General features: G+C 41.9%; 1 protein-coding gene across 7 annotated transcripts in view; it reads right to left on the bottom strand.

Annotated features, from left to right (window-relative positions):
* Window positions 1-17,544, bottom strand: part of LOC139570584 (fibroblast growth factor receptor 2-like) — a 107,752-nt gene that overhangs the window by 52,275 nt on the left and 37,933 nt on the right. For all 7 annotated transcript variants that reach the window (XM_071392559.1, XM_071392558.1, XM_071392556.1 and 4 more), the window contains 2 exons: window positions 15,469-15,638; window positions 5,774-5,897 (listed from right to left, as the gene is read on the bottom strand). In XM_071392559.1, the coding sequence (XP_071248660.1) occupies window positions 5,774-5,897; window positions 15,469-15,638 (294 nt within the window). The remainder of the gene's footprint in view (window positions 1-5,773; window positions 5,898-15,468; window positions 15,639-17,544) is intronic.

Genomic DNA, 17,544 nt, shown 5'->3' with positions numbered 1-17,544 from the left:
TATACATCAAAATATTAGGAACACATGCTCGTTCCATGACATAGACTAACCAGGTTAATCCAGGTGAAAGCAATGATCCCTTATTGATGTCACCTGTTAAATCCACTTCAATCAGCGTAGATGAAGGGGAGGAGACATGTTAAAGGAGGATTTTTAAGCCTTGAAACAATTGACACATGGATTGTGTATGTGTGCCATTCAGAAAGTGAATGGGCAAAACAACATATTTCAGTCACTTTGAACAAGGTATGGCAGTAGGTGCCAGGCGCACTGGTTTGAGTGTGTCAAGAACTGCAACCCTGCTGTGTTTCACGCTCAACAGTTTCCCATGTGTATCAAGAATGGTCCACCACCCAAAGAAGATCCAGCCAAATAAAGTCCATGCCCTGATGAATTGAGGCTGTTCTGAGGGCAAAAGGGGGTGCAACTCAATATTAGGAAGGTGTTCCTAATGTCTTGTACACTCAGTGTATATATTTATTTATTTATTGTGGAATGAACAACTGACTGAAGGTGTAGCTGCCGGACATTCATGCAGTTGAGTCTGTTTCGGTTGTAACATGGACACTTAACAACGTGATGAAACTTTGTTGCTCCTTGCGGAAACAAGTAAGGTATTATAGCAAACGTAAAACAAGCAAATTGTTGTAGCAAACGGGTCTTTGGTTGCCTAGGCAATGCCCCCTCCCTCCAGCAGCACATACACTCTTAGAAAAAGGGGTTCCAAAAGGGTTCTTTGGCTGTCCCCATAGTATAACCCTTTTTGGTTCCAGGTAGAACCCTTTTGGGTGCCATGTAGAACCCTCTGTAAGGGTTTTACATGGAACCCAAAAGTGTTCTACATGGAACCAAAATGGTTCTACCTGGAACTAAAAAGTGCTCTTCTAAGGGTTCTCCTATGGGGACAGCCAAAGAACCCTTTTAGCTTCTAGATAACACCTTTTTTTTCTAAGAGTGTAGAAATGTAATGAATATTTCTATGGCAGCACATGCAGTCAGGAGCGGAGGAGGAGAACATGTACTTCTTTAAAAAATATATACAATTGTACGGTTATAACAGTGACCAAGATCGTTTGGCTGAGCAATAACCATCATCCAAAATTCCATGACCGTCACAGCCATAACACACACACACACACACACACACACACACACACACACACACACACACACACACACACACACACACACACACACACACACACACACACACACACACACACACACACACACACACACACACACACACACACACACACACACACACACACACACAAACCCACAGCAACACACTGAGATGGGTCTCAGTCTGGGACACAGACCCATATTCATAATCATAAGTGTAGATTGTTGAATAACTCAGCAGGGAAAAACACACACACAGGCACGCAATATAGTATACACACATTTACCCATTTATCTGACATTTGACTAACCCAAAGCCTCTGATTTAACCCCCTCTTCTCCCCCACCCTCCTGCTAGTTTATTTTGCAAGATGACCAGTGCTCTACATAATACATTGAACACAACACACACACACACACTCTAGTCTTGTTTGCTCCAAAGGTCAGAGTAAAGGGGTTGAGTGAGTTAGGTTTGAATTTGCTGTGTTCCCTTGTAATAATGCTGACCAATGTTCCCTCCAAGCTGCGCGCATGCGAGAATGAACTTCACTCAACTTTTAGACTTTTCCGTTATTTAACACTATCAACGGGTCCCTTATTATTAATAATATTAGCCACTTTCAATGCAACATACCACAACAAAACAAACTATGAAAGAATTAGTATGCAAAACTAACTATGCAAGAGATTTGGTTGTAGGCAGAACGCATTGGAGTAGGATTTTATTGCATTGACACGCGTGCGGCATAACCAATCAGAGCTGCAGTAGGACTATATCACATAGACCATTGGCAAATATGGATCTGTGCCGTTCACTTTGAACTGGACTGTTCTACAGCATGAGCAGTCGTGAGTAGATGCGCTTGTTTTGAGATCAAAGCGAGAGCTTTATGTAGCCACGTGTGCACATTTCGTTAATATCCTTTGCTAGTTAGTGAGCCCAGTTATAGATAATTTGCAGTCAGCAATAGGTAAGTGATTGCTTCCTACAAGAGCATAAAACGTGTACATTTCTAGACATCTTTAAAAAGCAAGTCAGGTAAAGAGCATTGTGTTTGTCTTAAAGGGGCAGTGTTGTATTTTGAGACAGGCTTGAATAAGCTAAGTAGCCAATAGGCAGAGGGTAGCATTAATTCTCTGTAATAATGGTATGCGAATAATAATGCATTTTATTTTGTAAAGTGGTTTCTTGTATCAAACAACACAACATTTTCAGTCACCTTGTCTGAAGGACAAGTGGATTAACAGTTTAATGTCAAGCTCTGAATGTTTTTTCAAAAGTGTCATGGAATATATAGGTATATAGGTCTACATTGAACATCACACATTGGCTACTACTGAAGGCTGAATGATAGAACAACTATTTCCATGTTAAAATGTTATGGGATGCATTTTATCCATTGTTCTTGATGGAGCCACAGTAACCTACTTGCCCACTGTTAAAACTGAAACTTAAAGCGGGTACAGCCTCAGTGTTCACAGTAAACGTGAGCTGAAGGTTGCACAGAATCTTAACAACGTTCAAGAAGACCAGAAATTTGCTCAGTGCCCCCAAAGAATTTGAGGTAACATTGCTGCTGACTACATTGGTTCTGTTTGCTCCCCGAGAGAGGCTCAGTAGCATGTACTCCCACTGTCCCTCTCCAACTCCTCTAACAGTCACATCCCTGGCCCCTTATGTCCAGCCGACATTTGCCGGATTCACAGTGTTGGGCCAAACCGAACAGTACTGGGCTGGGCTTGGATATTTTTTTTCACAATGTCTTTTCACACGAGTTTCCAAAAAATGCGGCTGATGCGTAACCAGGCAAGCACAGTACAGTTTGGCTTGTCTTGGTGTGAATCAGACTATTGTGACTAAGGAGCAAAAAATTGTCAAAGACTGCAGTCACCCAAGTCATAGACTGTTCTCTCTGCTACTGCACGGCAAGCGGTACCAGAGCTCCAAGTCTCGGTCCAAAAGGCTCCTTAACCTTTCACGAGCCTCTACCCCGGGTCCGGGATCACCCCCCACCCCCCCCCCCACACACTGATTAGCATAGCTAGCATAGCTTCACAAGTAGATAGTAGCATCTAAATATCATTAAATCACAAGTCCAAGACACCAGATGAAAGATACAGATCTTGTGAATAAAGCCACCATTTCAGATTTTTAAAATGTTTTACAGGGAAGACACAATATGTAAATCTATTAGCTAAACACGTTAGCAAAATACACAATTTCTTTGTCCACCATTTTTTCTCTCCACCAGTAGCTATCACCAATTCGGCTAAACTAAGATATTGATAGCCAATAACCAATAAAAAACCTCATCAGATGACAGTCTGATAACATATTTATGGTATAGGATAGGTTTTGTTAGAAAAAAGTGCATATTTCAGGTAGAAATCACAGTTTACAATTGCACCGACCATCACAACTCGACTAGAATTACTATAGAGAGCAACGTGTATGACCAATTTACTCATCATAAAACATTTCATAAGAATAGACAAAGCATAGCAATGGAAAGACCCAGATCTTGTGATTTCAGACAATATTTCAGATTTTCTAAGCGTTTTACAGCGAAAACACAATAAATCGATAAGTTAGCATACCACATGTGCAAACGTTACCAGAGCATCGATTCAAGCCAAAGAGAGCTATAACGTAATCACCGCCAAAATATATAATTTTTTTCACTAACCTTCTCAGAATTCTTCCGATGACACTCCTGTAACATCATTTTACAACATACATATAGAGTTTGTTCGAAAATGTGCATATTTAGCCATACAAAACCGTGGTTATACAATGAAAATACTAGCAAATCAAGGCTCAAAATGTCGGACGTCATCTTTCAGAGTGATCTAGTTTAATCGAAAGCTAATCATATACTTGACTAAAAAATACAGGGTTGACAGGAATCGAAAGACAAATTAGTTCTTAATGCAACCGCTGATTTACATTTCTAAAATTATCCTTACTGTGCAATACAGGGTTCGCCAAGTGAAGCGATAACAAACAAAATGGCGGATTATGCGTTTAAAATATTTCGACAGAACAACGATTTATCATATTAAATATTTCTTACTATGAGGTGATTTTCCATCAGATTCTTGGGCAATGTATCCTTTCTTGGGTCTAATCTTCTTTTGGTCGATAGATGTCCTCTGTCCTTCGAAATGTCCACTAACATCGACCGAGACCCCGAAACGTACCCAAAGCTTCAAAGTGCACGACAAAGAAATTCCTCAAAATCGCACTAAACGGATATAAATTGCTATAAAACGGTTCAAATTAACTACATTATGATGTTTTTAACAACTATAACGAGTAAAAACATGACCGGAGAAATTTTACTGGCTAAACAACCATTTGGAAGGAGGCAAGCCTGATGTCCATCTTGCGTAAGACGCGCGAAGGGAAAGGACGGTACTTCCACGTTTTGTTGTTTTATAGTGGCTCTGATTGCGCAATCGAATCCATTCAAAACGTCATGACGTACTGACACCCAGAGGAAGACGTAGGCAGTGTCGGTTTCTCCATAGCATTTACAGGCACCTTAAAACCGACCCCAGATCAGGGGTCAAAATTTCTGAAATCTGACTCCCTGTCAGGAAAAGTGCTGTAGAAGTAGTTCTGTACCACTCAGAGACAAAATTCCAACGGCTATAGAAACTAGAAAGTGTTTTCTATCCAATAATAACAATAATATGCATATTGTACGATCAAGAATTGAGCACGAGGCAGTTTAATTTGGAGACCAAAAAATGCTAATGCGGAACAGCACCCCCTATAGTTGCAAGAAGTTAACAGCTTCTACCCCTAAGCCATCAGACTGCTGAACAATTAATCAAATGGCCATCCAGACGATTTACATTGACCCCCACCCTTTGCTTTTACACTGCTGCTACTCGCTGTTTATTATCTATGCATAGTCACTACATGTACAAATTACCGCGACTAACCTGTACCCCCGCACATTGACTCGGTACCGGTACCCCCTGTATATAGCCTCTCTATTGTTATTTTATTGTCTTACTTTTTATTTTATTTTATTTAGTAAATATTTTCTTACCTCTATTTCTTGAACTGCATTGTTGGTTAAGGGCTTGTAAGTAAGCATTTCACGGTAAGGTCTACATCTGTTGTATTCGGCGTATTTGACAAATCAAATTTGATTTGATTTTTTATTTGGCCAGGGCCCTGCCTACATACAGTACATGCATCAATCCTGCCCATAGAAACAGACCTGGCACATCTAGGCAGCATTCCTTCTCTGTACTTACATACAGTGTAGTAGCATACACCTGGGGATCAAACAGCCAGCAATAACCCTCAACCCCACCCCGTCCCCAACACCCTCTGTGAGAATCCCCTAATGCTGGCCCAAACAAGTAATGGTTAGTTGTAGGTGGTAGGTAGCCTCGAGGTTAGACCATTAGGACAGTAACCAAAAAGTTGCTGGTTCAAATCCTGGAGCCAACAAGTTGTAAAATCTGCCGCTGTGCCCTTGAGCAAGGTACTTAACCCCAAATGCTCCAGGGACACCGGCAAATGGCTGACCCTGGTTCTGACCCCTACTTTTCGCAGGTGTCTCGCAGATGTTATTATTAACCCCCCCATCCCTCCCTCTATCCCAGGCAGGCCCAGTGCAGTACTCACCCACTACATCCAGGGTGTAGGTGTGGTTGATGGTGCCATATGCGTTCTCCACCAGGCAGGTGTAGTTGCCCTTGTCGGATGGCACCACACTCTCCATGATCAGGGTCCAGTGCTGGTGACGCACCTGAAAGGGAAAACAACCCATTAATGTGAATCTCACAAAGGAACATCCAAACCAATGCAAACTGCGGATTGAAGGCCAGAGAGAGTAAGTGAGGAGGCTCAGTGAGTGACGGGCGGTCAGGTCTATTCTCACGAGCGCATCATGGTGAAAAACAATATTACGGGGAGTGACAGACTGGTCCTAAGGTGAGCTGCTACCCCCACCCAAGGAATTTCACTGTTTTGCTGAGACTGTGGGGTGGTGCTCTCCCTAAGATACTACTTACCACCTCTACTCCTTAGAACACTAGCGAAAACCCTGTAGATTCTAAATACTCTACTTTTTACTACTTAGAGAGAAAACACTAGATATTCTGTATTTTATTTTAGGGCACTTGTTTTGCATGGGCAAGTCAAGTGGAGTGTGTGTGTGTATGTGTGTGTGTGTGTGTGTGTGCGTGCAATATGTGTGTGTGTGTGTGTGTGTGCGTGCGTGTTTGTTTGTGTGTGTTTACAGAACTGTCACTAAAGACAGTGAGGAGATAGCGTTCTACTGAATACTGTGTTTATTAGAATGAGACTTTCTACAGAATTAAAGCCAAGGGAAAACATTCTACGGAACTTCCCATGAAGAGATGGCTGTGTTTCCTCGTAAACTATCACCCATTAACTACATGTGTCACACTTTTTCCTTCCCTATTCCATCCAAACACACTAGATAACTTGCAAATGAATCCATCACTGTAAAGTATAATGTGACTTTTAATTGCACTTTAAAAAACGTCGATTTGATTTCGAGAGATTGGATGATTCCCCAATCGTATTATCTTATTCAGCTGAAGTATTTTTATATACAGTACTTTCGGAAAGCATTCAGACCCCTTGACTTTTTCCACATTTTGTTACGTTACAACCTTATTCTAAAATGTATTAAATTGTTTTCTTTCTTCATCAATCTACAAACAATACCCCATAAAAACAAAAGAAAAACAGGTTTATAGAAATTTGTGCTAATTTATATATAAAAAATATTTATCACATTTACATAAGTATTCAGACCTTTTACTCAGTACTTTGCTGTAGCACCTTTGGCAGCAATTACATCCTCGAGTCTATTGGGTATGACGCTACAAGCTTGGCACACCTCTATTTGGTGAGTTTCTCCCATTCTTCTCTGCAGATCATCTCAAGCTCTGTCAGGTTGGATGGAGAGAGTCGCTGCACAGCTATTTTCAGGTCTCTCCAGAGATGTTTGATCGGGTTCAAGTCCAGGCTCTGGCTGGACCACTCAAGGACATTCAGAGACTTGTCCCGAAGCCACCCCTGCATTGTCTTGGCAGTGTGCTTCGGGTCGTTATCCTGTTGGAAGGTGAACCGACTCTCTTCTCTGTATATATCAATGATGTCGCTCTTGCTGCCGGTGATTATTTGATCCACCTCTACGCAGACGACACCATTCTGTATACATCTGGCCCTTCTTTGGACACAGTGTTAACAAACCTCAAAACGAGCTTCAATGCCATACAACTCTCCTTCCGTGGCCTCCAACTGCTCTAAAATGCTAGTAAAACGAAATGCATGCTCTTCAACCGATTGCTGCCCGTCCCCGCCCGCCCGACTAGCATCACTATTCTGGACGGTTCTGACTTAGAATATGTGAACAACTATAAATACCTAGGTGTCTGTTTAGACTGTAAACTCTCCTTCCAGACTCATATTAAGCATCTCCAATCCAAAATTTCGCAAACAAAGCATCCTTCACTCATGCTGCCAAACATACCCTCGTAAAACTGACTATCCTACCGATCCTTGACTCCGGCGATGTAATTTACAAAATAGCCTCCAACACTCTACTCAGCAAATTGGATGCAGTCTATCACAGTGCCATCCGTTTTGTCACCAAAGCACCATATACTACCTACCACTGCGACGCTCTCGTTGGCTGGTCCTCGCTACATATTCGTCACCAAACCCACTGGCTCCAGGTCATCTATAAGTCTTTGCTGGGTAAAGCTCCGCCTTATCTCAGCTTACTGGTCACCATAGCAACACCCACCCATAGCATGCGCTCCAGCAGATATATTTCACTGGTCATCCCCAAAGCCAACACCCCCTTTGGCCACCTTTCCTTCCAGTTCTGCGCTGCCCAAGACCGGAACGAATTGCAAAAATCACTGAAGCTGGAGACTCATATCTCCTTCACTAACTTTAAGTATCAGCTGTCAGAGCAGCTTACCGATCGCTGCGGCTGTACACAGCCCATCTGTAAATAGCCCATCCAACCAACTACCTACCTCATCCCATATTTGTTTTTGTTTTCTGCTCTTTTGCACACCAGCTTTTCTACTTGCACATCTTCATCTACACATCTATCACTCCAGTGTTAATTGCTAAATTGTAATTACTGGTAACACTGGTACCGTTAATGCTCGTTAGTACGAGTTTGACCACCAGAGTGGATCTTTGAGAAGTATTAGATAGCCTTCAATAGTGGCTGTACTAGAGAATGTTAAACCTTTTTTTGTAAGAACATAGTATATGGCACTGATTTTAAGAAATTATGCTTAATTAATTGGATTGTGGTTGTGGATTGTGGTCCCGTGTGGCTCAGTTGGTAGAGCATGGCGCTTGCAACGCCAGGGTTGTGGGTTCATTCCCCACGGGGGGACCAGGATGAATATGTATGAACTTTCCAATTTGTAAGTCGCTCTGGATAAGAGTGTCTGCTAAATGACTTAAATGTAAATTATGGTGTTTCAATTCCAAGAAAAACAAAAAACCCTCTGGGTTTCCGTTAGGATGGAATGGAAAATATAGCGCTGTACAATGTGACGGTCGGGAGTAAAGCTACAGTACTGGGCTATTTAGCTAAAGAATCCCGTGTCGTTCGGGCATGCAGGGTTCAATTCTGAGATGGGGAGGAAGGAGTAGGCTGTCCTTGTAAATATGAATTTGTTCTTAACTGATTCCATAGGTGTTATTTCATAGTTGTGATGTCTTCACTATTATTCTAAAATGTAGAAAATAGTAAAAATAAAGAAAAAGCCTGGAGTGAGTAGGTGTGTCCAAACTTTTGACTGGTATTTGCTTAATTAATTAGATTAATATTATGGTGCTTCTATTCCAAGAAAAACGAAAAACCCTCTGGGTTTCCGTTAGGATGGAACGGAAAATAGGGCGCTGTACAACTTGACAGTCGGGAGTACAGTACTGGGCTATTTAGCTAAAGAATCCCTGTGTCATGCGGGAGACCGGGGTTCAATTCCCCAATAGGGAGGAAGGAGCAGGCTGTCCTTGTAAATAAGAATTTGTTCTTAACTGACTTGCCTAGTTAAAAAAAGGTTACACTAAGAGCATAACATTTCTACACCCTAATTTTTTAATTCTAGTCTAACCAATACCCAAATGGAGATTCAGCGAAAATAAAAATCGAATTGATTTATCAAGGCCAGTCCCCATGCTTGTCTCACTGCAACGCGAAACGGTGCTAAAATAGTTGTAGGCTATTGCTTCAAATCCTATTGCTGCTAACTTCAATTTGCTCTTTAAATAAATAAGACCTACACCACTTTTAACAGCACATTACTCAACACTAGTGAGACTCAAGTCGCCTACGGTAGGCCTACAGTATATCGAAAAATACAACGTGACTTCTCCCCCAATAATTAAATATAGACGATTGGAGGATATTTCTGTAATTCAGTGATATTTATTCCCATAGTAATTCGTTATGGATCGATAACTAAATAAACATAGGATTTTGAAAGAGCATTTTTATCATTATTTTATTAACAAAAGCATAAAGATTCCATTATTCGTTACATTGTTTTAGTTTGAATGGGCAGACTGGCACTAAGAACAGAACAGCGGGAACGTTTCCCTAGTCAGCTCCATTTCTAGTGCAATGCCCCTTAAAGTGTTGCCAGTGTGGCGGGGTGGGGGTCCACCCTCCCTCCCCCTTCCTCCTTCTCCTCCCTTTCCCATGGGCTAGGTCGGTCTTCTGTTCGCAGCTCTGCAGCCCATCCTGTGCCCCCTGCACTTGTGCCTTGAACCTTGCGCGCTTTCAGTGGATACAGCTGGACCAATATGACCAATATATATTGTCCGGCTAATAACAGGGTTAATAATATATCTGTGAGCATATCCAAAGCGGGCATTTATATCATTCTAAATTAATAATAATCACTTTGTTTAAAAAATAACAATTTTGGAGATTATTTTGTTTTCAAATAATGTAAAATTAGTGAGAAAAAGGCCATTCTTGAACATGGGGTGAGAGATTGTTACTAATTTGTAAATAAAGCCAGTTTGCTATTTAGAATTATTTATTTAAACCAAAAAATTACAGTCATCTCATGGGTCTCCCAGTCAAGGCCAGCACAGGTATTGAACCAGCATCTGTAGCAACACAGTTTTCACTGCTATGCCGTGTCTTAGATCATTGCGCCACTCAGGCACTGTATTACATGCCTGGTTGGAAGTGGCCTACAGTACTACAGAAAGAGCAAAATAATCCTAACAAAATAAAATAATAAAAATCTTAGCGTAACAGTTTTAAGTAAGTAATACTGAAGTTGTGCACAATTATCCATTTCTATTTAGGTTTATGTCGCCCATTCATTGTCAGTTAGAGACACAGTAGGACCCACAAGCATAATCAGTGCTCTAACTCCCCCTTGCGCTGGTCTGGAGCAATGAAGTGGTGACACAGGGTACCGTACTAAACCACAAATGACCTATAAGTTCCACAGCATAATCGCACAACTTTTAGTGGAGCAACCACTGTACCCATTGTTCGTCTTTACTTGCAACATATAGTTAGTTATATGTCGCAAGTAAAAGCCGGGTAGCGAATTGATACAATTCCAAGTCTGGAAGGTTAAAACCACCCTCAGATTTAAGAAGATGTAAAACGTTATTTTTAAAGTCTGTTATGACCGAGTATACTTTTTTTAAAGAAAGTGGGGGGGGGGTAAAAATGTTATACAAAAACATTGGGAGCCATGCCATTCTAAATAGGTTTATTCTACCTGTAAGATGTATGGGAAGATTATTTAATTTAATTAGATCTACCTTTATATTGTTGAGTAATGGAATAAAGTTATTTATTATTTGTTGTCACTTACTACATTTACATTACATTTAAGTCATTTAGCAGACGCTCTTATCCAGAGCGACTTACAAGGCATCCTAAGTATTTCATATTTTTTGTGGTCCATTTAAAGGATTGCTGTAAATCGTGAGTTATTCTTTTTCTTATTCCTATTGCCATTATTATTACTTTTTTTCACATAAATGTTATATCCTGAGATTTTAGAGTTTTCTGAAAATGTTTTTTAGCAAAGGGGGAATATTGGTCTGGTACAGTATATCAGGAGATCATCTGCAAATAAGTTTAGTTCATATTGATGTTTACCAATACTGATACCTGCTAAGTTTGGGTCCTGTCTAATTATTTATGCAAGCGGTTCAATTGCCAGTGCAAACAGGAGGGGGGAGTGGGGACATCTCTGTCTTGTGCCGCTTTCTAAAGCAATTTCATCAGATAATGAGGAGGGGAACGGCACCTCCGTACCTTCAGGCTCTGATCAGGCCCTACACCCAAACAAGGGCACTGCGTTCATCCACCTCTGGCCTGCTCGCCTCCCTACCTCTGAGGAAGTACAGTTCCCGCTCAGCCCAGTCAAAACTGTTCGCTGCTCTGGCACCCCAATGGTGGAACAAACTCCCTCACGACGCCAGGTCAGCGGAGTCAATCACCACCTTCCGGAGACACCTGAAACCCCACCTCTTTAAGGAATACCTAGGATAGGATAAAGTAATCCTTCTAACCCCCCCCTCCCCCTTAAAAGACTGAGATGCACTATTGTAAAGTGGTTGTTCCACTGGATATCATAAGGTGAATGCACCAATTTGTAAGTCGCTCTGGATAAGAGCGTCTGCTAAATGACTTAAATGTAAATGTAATAATGTATTATTTGTGTTTATTTTTGCTTTAGGACATTTAGAAAATACTTTTATTAAATGTATTATTTCAGCTGCAAAGTTGAAAGCTTCCAAAGTTTTGAATAGGAAAGGCCATTCAAGACGGTCGAAAGCCTTTTTGGCATCAACCGCCATTATTGATAAATATTTTTTGACGTGTTGCATTAAACCGAAACATGTTTGTGTATTTGTTTGTTAGCGTCTATTTTTAACAAACCCTGTTTAATTGATACTTATCAAGTCTGGTAAGACTTTTGCTATTCTATTGCTTACAAGATTTGGTATTTTATTGTGACAATTTATTAAACTAATGGGTCTATAATCAGCAGGGGACTGACGCTGGGCCAATTGTGCGCCGCCTCATGGGTCTCCCGGTTGCAGACGGCCGGGATGTCCTTGTCCAATCGCGCTCTAGCGACTCGTGTAGCGGAGCCGAGCGCATGCACGCTGACACGGTCACCAGTTGTACAGTGTTTCCTCAGACACATTGGTGCAGTGTGTCAAGAAGCAGTGCGGCTTGGCAGGGTCATGTATCAAAGAACACATGGCTCTCAACCTGGCGGGCGCATCACCAACAAACTATCATGGTCCAAACACACCAAGAAAGTCATGAAGAGGGTACGACAACGCCCTTTTCCTCGTATTTTGGTAGGGACAATAATCTCATATTTTATCTCATTCTGTTTTCTTGCTGGTGCAGTTCATCTTGTAAATTTTGCACCTTTGTTTCCAGAAGCCCAATTGTGTTGTCTTGTTCATGCACATGCCCACCATGTACAGTTGAAGACGGAAGTTAACATACACTTAGGTTGGAGTCATTAAAACTCGTTTTTCAACCACATCACAAATTTCTTGTTAACATACTATAGTTTTGGCAAGTCGGTTAGGACATCTGTGTGCATGACACAAGTCATTTTTCCAACAATTGTTTACAGATTATTTCACTTATAATTCACAGTATCACAATTCCAGTGGGTCAGAAGTTTAAACAGTTTGGAAAATTCCAGAAAATTATGTCATGGCTAGAAGCTTCTGATAGGCTAATTGACATCATTTGAGTCAACTGGAGGTCTACCTGTGGATGTATTTCAAGGCCAACCTTCAAACTCAGTGCCTCTTTGCTTGACATCATGGGAAAATCAAAATAAATCAGTCAAGACCTCAGAAAAAAAATTGTAGACCTCCACAAGTCTGGTTCATCCTTGGGAGCAATTTTCAAACGCCTAAAGGTACCACGTTTATCTGTACAAACAATAGTACGCAAGTATAAACACCATGGGACCACGCAGCTGTCATACCACTCAGGAAGGAGATGCGTTCTGTCTCCTAGAGATGAACGTACTTTGCAAATCAATCCCAGAACAACAGCAAAGGACCTTGTGAAGATGCTGAAGGAAACAGGTACAAAAGTATCTATATCCACAGTAAAACGAGTCCCATATCAACATAACCTGAAAGGCCGCTCAGCAAGGAAGAAGCCACTGCTCCAAAACCGCCATAAAAAAGCCAGACTACGGTTTGCAACTGCACATGGGTACAAAGATCGTACTTTTTGGAGAAATGTCCTCTGGTCTGATGAAACAAAAACAGAACTGTTTGGCCATAATGACCATCGTTATGTTTGGTGGGGAGGCTTGCAAGCCGAAGAACATCATCCCGACCGTGAAGCACAGGGGTGGCAGCATCATGTTGTGGGGGTGCTCTGCTGCAGGAGGGACTGGTGTACTTCACAAAACTAGATGGCATTATGAGGAAGCAAAATTATGTGGATATATTGAAGCAACATCTCAAGACATAAGTCAGGAAGTTAAAGCTTGGTCGCAAATGGGTCTTCCAAATGAACAGTGACCCCAAGCATACTTCCAAAGTTGTGGAAAAATGACTTAAGGACAACAAAGTCAAGGTATTGCAGTGGCAATCACAAAGCCCTGACCTCAATCCCATAGAACATTTGTGGGCAGAACTGAAAAAGCGTGTGCGAGCAAGGAGGCCTATAAACCTGACTCAGTTACACCAGCTCTGTCAGGAGGAAAGGGCCAAAATTCACCCAACTTATTGTGGGAAGCTTGTGGAAGGCTACCCGAAACATTTGACCCAAGTTAAACAATTTAAAGGCAATGCTACCAAATACTAATTGAGTGTATGTAAACTTCTGACCCACTGGGAATGTGATGAAAGAAATAAAAGCTGAAATAAACCATTCGCTCTAATATTATTCTGACGTTTCACATTCTTAAAATAAAGTGGTGATCCTAACTGACCTAAGACAGGGAATTTTTACTAGGAATAAATGTCAGGAATTGTGAAAAACTGAGTTTAAATGTATTTGGCTAAGGTGTATGTAAACTTCCGACTTCAACTGTATATGCATATTGACATGATAGACTGTACTTTCCTTTTAAGTAAATCTACTTTAACAGCTTGTAACAGTTTATTTGTTTTGGTGAGCATTTAGAGTATTTTAGTTATGTTTTCCTGGATATCCTTCAACTGTTGCTCTCATTTACATCTCCAAGTTGTTTGTCTTTTCCTCTAAAGGAAGCCATGGCTTGTTGGGATCGAGTCGCAGCGTCACTTTACCCACAGATTAGTTAATAGTTTTACAGTATATAACTGATCGCTCACTCTCTCCCAGGTACTTGGGGATATATTGATCTATTGATTTTAAGTGCTTAATTTAAACTATGTTGTCTGGCTTCTACATATAATCACAGTTTGAAGGTACAAAACGGAGCTACTCCCTCCCCATGGGTCCCATCGCTACGCGCATGCGCCTCCACTCTATGCACATGGACTTTTCAAACATCTCTTAAAAAAAAAATGTTTTAAATGACATGAAAATATTATCATCAAATGTATTGAGAAAAAAAAAGTTTAGGACTACATTTGGATGGAAAGCATGTGTGTTTGTATGGTCGAAAGTTGAGTCTTAGGTCACCTCTTGGTGTGTTTACATTGTTTGAGTTTGCAGAATGTGCAAACAGCAGTTTGGCGAAGTACATGGGTTCTTAGAACATAGGCTGGTCCCTTCTGTTCAACTTTAGGCCGAGGCTGCGGATCCATAGGTAACCGCCCCGTCCCGCCGGATCCCTTTTCCCTAGAGCTGATGATCTAAATCACTGGCTTTACCTCTACCTTACACACCAATTTTTATGGTCACCCTCCCTTATTACACTAACGTTATACTATGCGATTATATTTGGTTATGTTGTATACTTTCATTATGTGTTCTTGCAGACTTTGATCAACTTTATTAAACAAGAAAGATTCGTCAGAGACCGTGCGTAAAGTAGAGAATCCTGCACACGTGAAGAAGCTTCAGGACCTTTAGATGTCGGGAAAAGGGGTCCAGAAAGTCGAATCCACAGCCACACCGTAAACTTTAACTAGGCTGCGCGGCTCAACAGTAGTAGCAGTAGAGCCAAAATGGAAAGGCAACAGTCTGCATCAAAATCAAGACACAGAAAAATGCATTGAAAGTCCTTTCTAAACAACAGTCACAAAAGTAAACTTGAATGAAACATTTGATTACATAGACTAATTTCAATGCGCTAGTCATGAGAAACTCCATGTCCCAGCATGCTTCAGTGCGGGGTTCTCTCTCGTACCTTGTACCCGCCCATGCGGTCCTCCTGTCGGAATGGTCGGCTGTTCTTCAGCCAGCGCATCTTAGGACGTGGGTTGCCCCCGGCAGCACAGCGAAACTTGACTGTGTTGGCAGCAGGTACAGCATGTAGCCTCTTCTCCATCTTCTCCAGCAATGTCCAATAGGGCGCCCCTAAAGAAAAGAGATGACCAATCAGGGTTTTTGTTCAGTCAAAATATCAAATTCGATTTTGTCCATCTATGGCAAAACAGTAACATATATTATATTAGGGAAGTACCAGACAGTACCAGAAAGTTTTCATTGTTACCACATAGTTTATTAGTTAAAACCATATCAGCTTAAACCGTGCTGTAAAATAAGTCTTACTGATATTTGTGAGAGTAACTTTGCTCACTTTATCTCTACTGTCAACAGAAACACTGTATGGGAAACATGGCTGAGCAGCAGAGCTCCGTTGATTAACAGTTTCAGTCCAAAGCCTGAACAACATGGATAACTACAGCTAGCAGGTAGTGAGAAAGAGTGAGGGAGGTGGTCACAGGCTATGTCCCAAATGGCACCCTATTCCCTATATAAAGGCACTATTTTTGCCCAAAGCCATATGGTCCAAGGGGGCAAGCCCTAAACTGTTATTTCCACTCCCTAGCCGCCTTCACAACACTGGGCTGTATGGACTTACAACCCAGTCTTACAACCCAGCAATGGCTTCACAGGCTACGTCCCAAATGGCACCCTGTTCCCTATGGGCCCTAGTCAAAAGTATTGCACTAAATAGGGAATATGGTGCCATTTGGGAAGAAACTACAGTTCACACTGGAAACACTTAAAACTCAAACATAATTGTTCTCTTGAAGGTTGCAGGACGCGTTACCAAGTGGGTAACTAGACCATCACATCCATTTAATCTAGTTGCAGTTAGCGCTTTTTTTTACCACTTCTTCCAACTACAATATTTAGCCTCCTGTCATCGGGAAGATATGGCTGTTGGGAAGAAGGGATATTTATCACCCATGAATAATCATTATGCTCCAGAAGGGAGAAAGATTATTTCACATTTGTTGTGAGTGAGAAATGTTTGGTTTGTAAAGGGTAAGTTACCCACACAATGATTGATCATGCTCCTTCATTCAAATAAACCCCCACAGGGACGTATAGGAAGTTAGGAACACCCCTTTTCTGTCTGGCCTACATACTGTAACTGCAGCTCGTTCACCCCATATATCTCATTTTCTGTAGTTCCCTGAAGCCCCCCCTCTCTCTCTACCTCTTCCTCTCTCACACACACACTTTATCTTCTCTCTACCCCCCCTCCCCATTTCTCTCTCTCGGCACCTGGGAGAGTGATTGCATAAGCAGATGAACTCAGAAAGAAGAGAAACTTCACAACCGATGTCCTCCCCACCATCACTTCCTATATCTCTATTACAGGAGCAGGGAGAAGAGGGGGGAACACTCCAGGGTTACTGGAGCCGTTAGACACTCCTTTAGCCTTCTTGGGCCTATGTCCTTCTTTCCACCTCTCCCTCCCTGTTTTAGCCCCTCTCCCTCTTCCCACTCCTCTCTCCCGCCTACCAGAGTGCAATCAGAATACTATCAGAGTCGGTCACCTCCCATAATTTTCTCTGGCATGCAAACCGGACAGTACACACATACTTTGATACAGAAGAAGTAAACCATGCTCTTCCTTCCAGGATGAACCAACACACTATAATTGGACTAGCTAGGTTCTTTTAAGCCCATTTCCTTCTCACTCTGTCCCCCTATTTCTCACCATCTTATTTTCTCTTTCAACACTCCTCCCTACAGACACACAGTCAGACAGGTTAAGGTGGCGACTGCCCCCGCTCGGGAGCTCGTCTCTCTCAGGTGAACTCTGACCCCGGAGTGGCAGCAGCTGTGTCTGATGATGAGCACGGTACATGATGGTGAAAGGTGACCAGGTCTGTTTCCCATGCTCCCGTCGTCCGGAGGTAGCGAGACTTCAAAGACCCCCAACCTCTGTCCAGATGAGGCCAAACTCTCACTGGCCAACTGCTGTGGCCCCTAAGACCCCTCTGCGGCCCCCCTATAGCCCCTT

The sequence above is a fragment of the Salvelinus alpinus genome, chromosome 3 (genome assembly GCF_045679555.1).
Source record: "Salvelinus alpinus chromosome 3, SLU_Salpinus.1, whole genome shotgun sequence".
NCBI classification, from domain to species: domain Eukaryota; kingdom Metazoa; phylum Chordata; class Actinopteri; order Salmoniformes; family Salmonidae; genus Salvelinus; species Salvelinus alpinus.
The sequence above is the reverse complement of the archived record's forward strand: the minus strand, read 5'-3'. Positions and strand labels throughout refer to the sequence as shown.